Source organism: Acipenser ruthenus, chromosome 22 (assembly GCF_902713425.1).
Source record: "Acipenser ruthenus chromosome 22, fAciRut3.2 maternal haplotype, whole genome shotgun sequence".
NCBI lineage: Eukaryota > Metazoa > Chordata > Actinopteri > Acipenseriformes > Acipenseridae > Acipenser > Acipenser ruthenus.
Genome location: NC_081210.1, coordinates 10,569,318 through 10,579,058, shown reverse-complemented (window position 1 = coordinate 10,579,058; position 9,741 = coordinate 10,569,318). Strand labels below are relative to the sequence as shown.

Sequence of the window (9,741 nt, the reverse complement as noted above, 5' to 3'; positions counted from 1 at the left end):
ACTATAGAATGGGACAGACAGCTATTTCCAGATTCGACTGAAACCTAGTAATGGAGTCAATATCCCTGTTGTGATATTGGGGGATGCTGCCTACCCGCTACAGCCCTGGTTACTTAACCCTTTCCATGAAAGAGCTGGGATTTCCTGAAGCACAGCGGCATTTCAATTACAGGTTGAGCAGAGCCAGAATGCGTTTGGCAGATTAAAAGGTCATTGTCGATGTCTTCTTAAGCGCACCAATTTCCCCATTTCAATTATCAACACAATCATTGCAGCATGCTGTACTCTTCACAACATGTGCTAAGCTCATGGTAAAGGATTGAAAGAACTTCTGAATGAAATCTGATTAGAAAGGCAACCTGAGGAAGGTGGTGCAGCAGCTGGACTGGTAATGGGTGGACAGTAGACCAGAGCTTTATGGAACACTTGCAAGGACAGTCACAACCATATCATGATCTGTAGATTAGTTAAGCATTAGCTCTGGTGCTATTTCATAAATATCAAAATGCAAAACATATATATATGTGTGTGTATATATTTACAGTTGTAGTAACATGCATAACATGAAAAAACGAATTTCATACTTTGACAGTAATCAGTGATTCACGGATTTCACTTTGCTCTGAACTCAGAGGAGTGTCAGTTCTGCTGAAACGAAAGTTATTGCTTGCGTACTGCAGCTGTGGAAGGTTTCGTTTCATTATTCAAGTAGCAGGGTCACTGACACCTGTTTCTTGCATAATCTGTCTTGCGTTGGTGATTGTTGCACTGTAGAAAACAACACGGTAAGAGCTGAGTTCTTTATTTTTTGTGTTTTAAGTACTGTATTTGATTTGTCTGCTTGGTTTGGCAGTTTGCTACAGCAAAATCAACTGGCTTTTCTATCCTGGAGAGATCATTCCATTTTGAATATGACTATTTATGTAGAGGAAGGAATGGAATTATGGACAAATGGTCTTTGACTAACGCTATGATTTTGTCACGGTAATTTTTAGTACATTTCACGGGCGAGTTGCGACAACAACAAAAAAAAACTTAAAAACAAACAAGAATTAACGGAAAGGTTAACAAATAATATAGTTTCAGCTAGGCCTATATCAACATACACAAGAGCTTTTAAATAGTAGGCCTACACCAAAACCCAGTGCTTAATTTGTGCGGGGGCTCAGCCCCGCCACCTCTAGACTTAGCAGTTCGTAGACCCGACACCATTTTTTAATGGCGGTGAAACAATTTAATCTGCCGGCAAGGGTTTTTATGTAGTACGACAGGTTTGCATTTTTATCATATAACATGGGGATATTAAATGTTATACGTTTCTAAAGGTTAGTGCTGCAGTATCGTCACTTGTCCAGTTTAGCCAACAACCCAGATCAAAACTTAAGAAAATACTGCAACTGTGTTTGTCAACACAACACCCAAGTTCACCGCGTGCGAGTCCCGCGATTAGATAATAGGAGACGTGCGATAGAAGTAGAGAAATAAAAACTGGGTTAAAATTAAGTGTGGTGCTGCATAAAGTAGAGGTCGTTAAAATAATAATACTAAACGGCAAAATCAAACAAGCACCAAGGAAATGTTTTTAAATAACTAGAGTATAGTTCTGACTATGTGCTGTTGAAGAAAAAAAGTTATCTGGGAACAAATTAAGAGGGACGTATAAAGCAGTTTACGCTGAAAACACGACTAAGGTAGAAACCTTATTGAATACTGTTTACCGCCCTTATGAAAATAACCCATACGCAGTGGTGTAGTTGAGGGTATACGGAGGTACGTTTTACCTACTTCTAATTTGAGCGATATTGTTTACCCACTTCTCATATAAGGGGCAGGCGTAGGGCCTATACTTTGCTGTGACCAGCGACGTGTCTGTTATGTTGCACACGCACAGCACTCATCTAGTTTTGGACCCTGAGAATATATATTTTTCTGGATATTAATGCTGCACCGCCGCAGAGGTGTCAGTCACCTGCTTTGCGTAAATCAGTTTGGACGGCAGGGAAATCCTATTGGTTAAGAGAATCAAATAGCTAACTTGCAATAGCCAATCGAGTGCGTCTTAAAACATGCAGTGCCCGTCAAAGAAGACGGCGCTTGGTGATCTTTTGTTATTATTAATTCTGACTGCATGTTAACAGCAATAAACACAAAGGAAAAAAGGTAGGCGGATACCGTTGCAAAGTTAGCGGGATCTAGGGGACTTAATAAAAAATAAATAAATGGGAATAAATTGTATAAATTTTTTAGTACATAAAACATAAATCCCTACAACACCATTGACCTTGCTGTCTTAAAACTTGTAGAGACGGCATTATCTTTATAATGCCTATAGTCTCTTAGACAAGTTAGAGTATATAGTAGTACGTGGACATTTCGATTAACTGCAAAGGTGTGTGCTTACTGCGTTTCTCTTCATTTTACTGTAGATAATACTGTGTGTGACTCAGTGCGATGTTACGTCTTTGGTTTGGTAAAGGAAGGCGCTGAAAGGATGACAAGTGTAGTCGGACGATGTTAAAAAAAAGAACTCATAAAAACCCAATTAAAAAAAAAAACTTAAACAGTGGTCAACCCAAGTTCCTATCATGCCACTGTCTGGTCAGGAGCAGCAAACAGGGGAGTTTCCCCACTTTATTTACCACTACACTGCTGCCTATAGGTTACCTATAGAATACTTCTATAGAAGACCTATAGGCTATTGTTTAACCTATAGGTTTTTATAGAGAATTGGGACGTTTGGCCTATAGGCTATAGAAACCTATAGATGCCTGTAGAGAATTGGGACATTTGGCCGATAGGTCTATAGAAGCCTAGGTTATTTTTGTAATGGCAAAGAACTTTTTTCGAGGCCATAAACCAACTACTCACCTTTGCTGTCACCTGAGCACAAGACCACACATTCTGTTAAGACCTTAAACAATAGCGCAAATGGTGCTGCCCACTGCTACGATCTGCTGGATGTTGCAGGTAGCAGGAAAGTTCATGTGATATGCTCACATAAAATAAGATAAATATCATTCTTGATGACAAAGTCAAAGGATGTAATGTAATATGAAGAGAATGGGTTTCTAATGAAAACTAACAAAAAGGGGTCTTATCTATTAGTCAAAGATATTCAGGTATAGTCAGAAAGGCAAGACTAACTGGACAATCCAAATGTAATACCAAATTGGAGATGATTTTCTCAGGAAATGAACAATTGATGAGAAGGTATAAATAAAACATTCCGCGTCAACTTTTAAATAGCCAATAACTAGCCATTAAACCCAGTTCTAAAGAGTATTAAAGAGTAAGCAGCTTAAAATAGCATTTTAATTGCTTTTTACATTCCCCCTTACAGATTTATGGTGTTTGCAATCATTCTGAATAGTTTTGGTTTCTGTCGCTGCAAAATTGAGTTATCATTTGAGATTGTCTTAAGAAACAGCTGGAACTGAATAGACTTGTTCCATTAAAATCCTGTGGCAATGGAACCTTTTATGGAATGAGGAAGGCTGTCCAGTCCAGACACTTGATTCTCCAGGCAAGCTCAAAACCAAAAGTAAAGGCAGATTTAGAGAAAAACGATAATATTATCGGTGCACCAGAATCCAGAAACACAGAATAGCTGCAAACACTATCAAATAATAAAGGGTGTGTAAAAAAAAAAGAGCAAGCAGCTTCAGAGGACCTCAGCTTGCGGGCAGGGACATAGCAGGTCAGCAGGTTCAGGAGGTACTCAGGACCTGTGTGATGAAGGGCATTGTAGGTGAGCAGGAGAGTTTTGAAAATAATCCTTAACTTTACAGGTAGCCAGTGCAGCTGAGCAAGACTGGGGGTGATCATGTTTTTTTACATCTGGTAAGGATCCTGGCAGCGGCATTCTGAACTAGCTGCAGTCAGTTTATTAACTTGTGTTGGATATGCCCCTTCATCAATAATAAACATCTCATATTATTGGCAATATGAAAATAGAAGTAATTTTAAGAGTTAAAGGGACAGATAACGCAGGTATACTTATTTATTAAATAAATCATTATAACACTTATGCTTATGTTTACCGTTCTGTTCGTAGGACACTGAACCAGAACCATGGCAACTGCTGAGCTCCAGCTTTCTGAGTTGATTGAAGAAGAGTTTCTAAAGTGTAAGATCTGCTTTGAGCTGTACAAGTCTCCCCGGATCCTGCCTTGCCTGCACACCTACTGTGAGCAGTGTCTGGAGAAGCTGTTGGAGAAAGGGAAAGGCACAATCTGCTGTCCTGAGTGCCGAACAGAGGCACACATTCAGGGCCGTGTCAGTAACATCAAAACCAACTTCTACATAAAAGGTCTTCTGGACCTGTTTGAGTCCAAGAGGAACAAGGAGGCGGTCTGCTCTGTGTGCCAGTCCTGTTCAGACACACTTATTCAGCTGCCCACTTTAGTTTGCTCATTTGACACGGAAGATGAATACAAAATAAACATAACAGGCATTGCCAACTTTGAAAATGGTGATATTGTCATTGCTGATAAGGATAACTCTGTTGTAAAGCAGTTTAGGCCAAATGGGAAGACAGTAGGTAACACTTCTGTGTCAGAGGAATGCTGCCCTTGCAGTGTCACTGTCTGTGGGGATACTGTTTATTTTTCTTCAAGAGCAAAGCTTTATAAGATCACAGTAGACAGCAATATAATTCAAATAAACAATTTGCGTGGGTCACAGACCAGTTATCCCATTGCCTCATACAAGGGCAAGTACATAGCCGTGAGTGAAGGAACATTATGCACCTTGTCTCTATATGATTCTAAAGGCTCCCTTGTGGATAGAGTTAGGCCTCATGGTTACTGTGGTGGGAAGTTCATGTTTCTGGCAGTCAACAGCAGAGAAGAGTTTATTGTTACAGACTGTGTCAAGAAATGTATCGTGGTTTTTACAAAGACGGGAGAGATCATCAATGTGTGTGCGTCTACAGGTTCTGCTAAATTTGTCCCATTCAGTGTCTGTGTTGATCAAAGGGACAATATATATGCAGTAGAAAGTGGCAGAATCCTACAGCTTTCACCCAATGGGGAGTTCCAGAGAGTGTTTGTGGACTTTAAAGATGAAACATTCAGGCCAAAGCTTATAACTGCAGATGTCTTTGGACACCTTATTGTGACTGATAAGGGGGGGTCTATAAGGGTTTATAAAATTAAAACCTTTTCCATCAAGATGATTGAATAAACCAGGGGTGGCCAAACTTCTTGACCCTATGAGCCGCATACCAAAGCATTATTGTGCAGTACAGTAGTTGTTAGGCTATCTCTTGATGCAGCAAAATATACAAGAACATTGCCTACACAGTTTCTGTGTAATTTGTACTGTACTTGTAGATCTACAGTGTATTAAACTTCAAATGTAACACACTGGTGTTTTTCCATTATTTCAGTTTATACTGTGTATTATGCACTTTAAATAAAATATATTCAGTTATTATGAAGCAAAATACAGTAATTGAGCTGATTTCACCAAAAACACCACATAAAAACACACATTGTTGTAAGGGTTCTTTTTGACAAGCGCTTCCCTTGAAGATCTGAATGCTGGGTTTAAACTGTATGGCTGCTGTGTGTATTAAATACTGTTAACAGCTTTGTGGATGACAATGCACTGTATTAATTTTGAAAGGGATTATAGTACCTGCTCCTGACGAGATGTAAGATATCTAAATATAATTAATTTTAGACCTGCAATATAACATTTAAACATGCATTCTCTAGTCTAGCTCCAACACTATTTAACTATTTAACTATTTATTTATTTATTAGCAGACGCCCTTACCCAGGGTGACTTACAGTTGTATACAAAAAATACATATCAAGAATTACAGTACAATTAAGAGCAAGATACAAAATACAATGACTTCAGTCCTAATAAGAGTAAATACAAAACAAAATATGGGTATTACTTGGATTTATGTGACCGTGGTTTGAATCCTGTTCACACCAAATTGCTGTTCCTGGCTGGGGACCCACAGGGCCCTCTGCATAGACCTTTACATTCCTGCCTGCATAAGGCTGGAAAATGGTCAGGATAGTTCACCTCATAGCACTTCAGTGACCCCTTGTGGCAGACTTTGCCAGGGTTTAGTAGCTTGGTAACATCCATTGCTTTGGTCTGGCGGATGAACACTCAGAAAGGATGTTGAGAAGTGGGTGAAAGAGGTGAAGTCTGCCTTTCACATTTGATGAAAAATGTATCCCAGAAAAGGATTTGAGAGGATGTGAGAGGATTACAAATATTACAGATTATCATAGCAGTATAATGGAGAACAAAGATGTATTTACTGATGAGATTGAAATGAACATGTTAATATACATATTTCCCTATATTGTGTACCGGTGCAATTTATTTGATTGCTGCAGAAGAAGTGTGTTTTTCTTTTATCATTTTGTTGTATGCATAATAAAATAAATAAGTATGGGAAATGATCATTTAGCTTTGTATCAGATAACTAGTGTATAATATTGGATTAGTCAGAGATAACCAATAAAATAGGTCCCAACCAACAATAAAGATTATTTCTTAAGGCAGGGTGTCAAGCTAGGTGAGTAAAAATAGTTATTTCCTTGTCCGATAACTGTTTCCATTTTGTGTAACTAACATATAGTACAAAACAAGAAAAAGCAAACATTATGCTTCACCTGAATTTAATTCCGTAACCTGTATGCTGGTGTACCATAGGGAAATGATTTTGCTACCACTATTTGAAAATTGCGGTCCACAAGCGTCGTCCAACCAACCTGAACAACCTGGAGCAAATCTGCAAAGAAGAATGGGCCAAAATCACTCCGACACTGTGTGTAAAGCTGGTATATACTTACCCCAAAAGACTTAAAGCTGTTATTGCAGCGAAAGGTGGCTCTACCAAATATTAATGTGTGGGGGTTGAATCCTTATGCAAGCAAGATATTTCCGTTTTTTATTTTTCTTAAAAATATTTCCCAACATAAAACCAATGTCACCTTACAATAATTGATTTTGAGTTTCAGTGTTTTAAAATAAAATATCAAACAGAACGAAATTTCAATGTACCATTTGTAATTCAGTAATATGAGAGAATTGGTCAGGAGTCTGAATACTTTTGCAAGGCACTGTATATTCATATGGTAACAGATTAACTTAATATTTATCCCCTTAACCCATGGTCAGGATAGGTCGACTTAGCACTTCAGCGACCCCTCCCTCTCTTCTCAACACATCTCTTCCCTGACATGCACTTGCCACTTCTTTCTTGGCAAACTCGACCGAATCCGTCCTTTTCTTACTACTTATTCTACCCAACTCCTGGTTCAAGCTCTTGTACTCTCCAGATTGGACTACTGTAACTCTCTCCTTGGGTCTCCCTGCTTCGGCTATCCGCCCCCTTCAGCTCATTCAAAATTCTGCTGCGTGTCTTGTATTCTCCCAACCTCGCTACCCTCATGCTAGTCCTCTGCTTCACACCCCCCACTGGCTACCTATCTCTGCTCGCATTCAAGACTCTTGTTCTTGTCTACCGCTCTCTTCACCACACTGCCCCCTCCTACCTCCAATCCCTTGTGTCTTCCTACCCCCTCTCACCCTCTCCGCTCCTCCTCTACTGGCCGACTAGCCCCTCTGTGGTGGAACCAGTCATCGGAGAACTTCAGGACTGTTCCGTCTCTCACTGCCTTCAGCCACCTCCTCAAGACCCACCTGTTTAGACTAATCTTGTAGATCTTTTGATCTACCCCTCCTATTTGTACTGGCCTTGCCTGACCTACGCACCACATTACTGGATCCTCAGCTGATGCACTGTCCTTGCACTATTGCACTACTAATATGTCATTGCAGATATAACTTCTTGTAATCCTAAATTGTTACATCCTAGTTCATATTGTATATTAGTAGTATTATTTGCACTTACTGTAAACTATACTGTATTTAAATAAAGCTTCCATTGTAACCCTGTACTGCCCTGTAACACCTGTAAGTCGCCTTGGATAAAGGCATCTGCCAAATAAATAAATAAATAAATGATAATATTAATGAAAGTACCAATTTTTACTTTACAGATACAATTGTGGACAGGCAGGAATACCCTAAATATGCAAAAAATGGGAGTCCCCAAGTGGCTTATCTGGTAAAGGCACAGCCGTTTGGTGAGCAGGATGCATACAGTAAGAAAAATGCAATTTAGCATCCTGGCTGTGTGAAGTTGGCTCACTGCAGGTTAGGGAGGCAGGAACAGAGTCACCTCACCGTGTTACAGCTGTCCCTACTGCCCAGGTGCTTGGTATACTCAATCGGACACCTGCAAGGCTGGCCTTTGTCCTCCAGGGGCCAACAGCTCACCAACATCTGCTGTTGAGCTCCTAGGTGTAAAGAGGTGGGATGGGAGGACTCCAACTGACCTTCAGTTCCCCTGAGCTGCTGTGGTGGGGGAACAAAAATATGGCAAATAATTGGGCACTCTACATTTAAAAATAGGGCAAAAATCTAGGCTATGAATGGAAGAGTGGTTAAAAAATGGTACACTTAAAAATATTGGTCCTAGCCCATCTAGACAATTCAGCACCTCGCTTTACATATTCTAGAACATATTAATTAGATATATTATTTTGAAACAAATCAGTTTAAATATTCACCCAATAATATATTGCTATAGGCTTCATTCAAGCTGTAATTGTGTAATTGTACAGATGTACCTGTACTGGCACAGAGTGAATAAACTAAACAAAACTGAAATGTGTCAGGGCACTTTTAAGATTACATTATTGCAGGACTATATATCAATATAGTTCATCCAAAATAAAGTCACACTAGTATAATTAAATGACAATAAAAGAGAGGTGTCTTTTAAATCTACATTTTATTTTCAAATGCATTTAATGAGCCCATAAGCACTGGTATATTTATTCAAAATACAAAGCAAATACAAGAGCAACCGCAAACATTGCACTGTTTTCAAAGGCAGCTGAGACCCAGTTGTCCTTTTCAGCGTCCCACAGTGCGCGGCTAGCAATCTTCACGCTCTGGCCGTTCTTTTCTCCAATCATGACTCTGACCACGAATTTGTACCGATCACACCCCAGTCCTTTTGCATAGGCCAGAAGAAGATTCGCTATCTGGTCGCTTAATACCCGACACTGGTCTGCGTTGTATTGTATATCCTTAAGTTTCTCCATTAACAGCTTTTCTGCTTTCCTTTGTAAAATACAGGGAGTAAATTTCTTCAAAGGCTCCAGTCTGTAGGTGTTGGAAATCTTCCCTTTTCCTAAACTTGCTTTCCAAACCGAAGACGTTCCTTTCTCTACCGACACGTCCTCGCCATCTTCTCCATCTGCGTGTGTGACCTCCGCAAAAGAATCTTTCAGACGGTCTGTCAGGATCTCTTTAAACAAAGTCTTCTCAAACATGCTTCCCCGGCGCTCTCTCCCGGCAGGTCTGCTGTCAGCCATGCTTTACTAAATCTCTCAGAGAATTTCCTTCAGCGCAGCAGCGGTTAGTTCACTTTCCTCAAACACAAAATTACACCAACCGTCTCTGCACGAGAGCAGCGTTCTGCCGTTTACCCATAGCTTCCGAAATACTTTAAAAAAAAAAAAAGTCAAACTAGGTGTGACATAGTAATACCATACTATATGTAATTCAAATGGTTTAATAAAATGAGCAGTCAAATTCGTTATAAATGTACCATAAAAAAGCCAAATAATATTGAAAGTATGTTGGAAAGCATCGCAAAGACAACGAGGTATGGTAAACATAATTAATACGGCA

General features: G+C 39.6%; 2 protein-coding genes across 2 annotated transcripts; one reads left to right on the top strand and one right to left on the bottom strand.

Annotated features, from left to right (window-relative positions):
- The first annotated feature begins 674 nt into the window (after nucleotides 1-674).
- On the top strand, nucleotides 675-5,362 carry LOC117431011 (E3 ubiquitin-protein ligase TRIM56-like). The gene is made up of 2 exons (XM_034051583.2): nucleotides 675-785; nucleotides 4,055-5,362. The coding sequence occupies exon 2, from the start codon at nucleotides 4,072-4,074 to the stop codon at nucleotides 5,182-5,184; it is 1,113 nt and encodes a 370-aa protein (XP_033907474.1). The 5' UTR covers nucleotides 675-785; nucleotides 4,055-4,071; the 3' UTR covers nucleotides 5,185-5,362.
- A 3,506-nt stretch (nucleotides 5,363-8,868) lies between these two features.
- On the bottom strand, nucleotides 8,869-9,457 carry LOC117431786 (dynein light chain Tctex-type protein 2). Its single transcript, XM_034053094.2, has one exon. It carries the CDS (start codon nucleotides 9,420-9,422, stop codon nucleotides 8,877-8,879), a length of 546 nt encoding a protein of 181 aa, XP_033908985.1. The 5' UTR covers nucleotides 9,423-9,457; the 3' UTR covers nucleotides 8,869-8,876.
- Nucleotides 9,458-9,741: the final 284 nt, after the last annotated feature.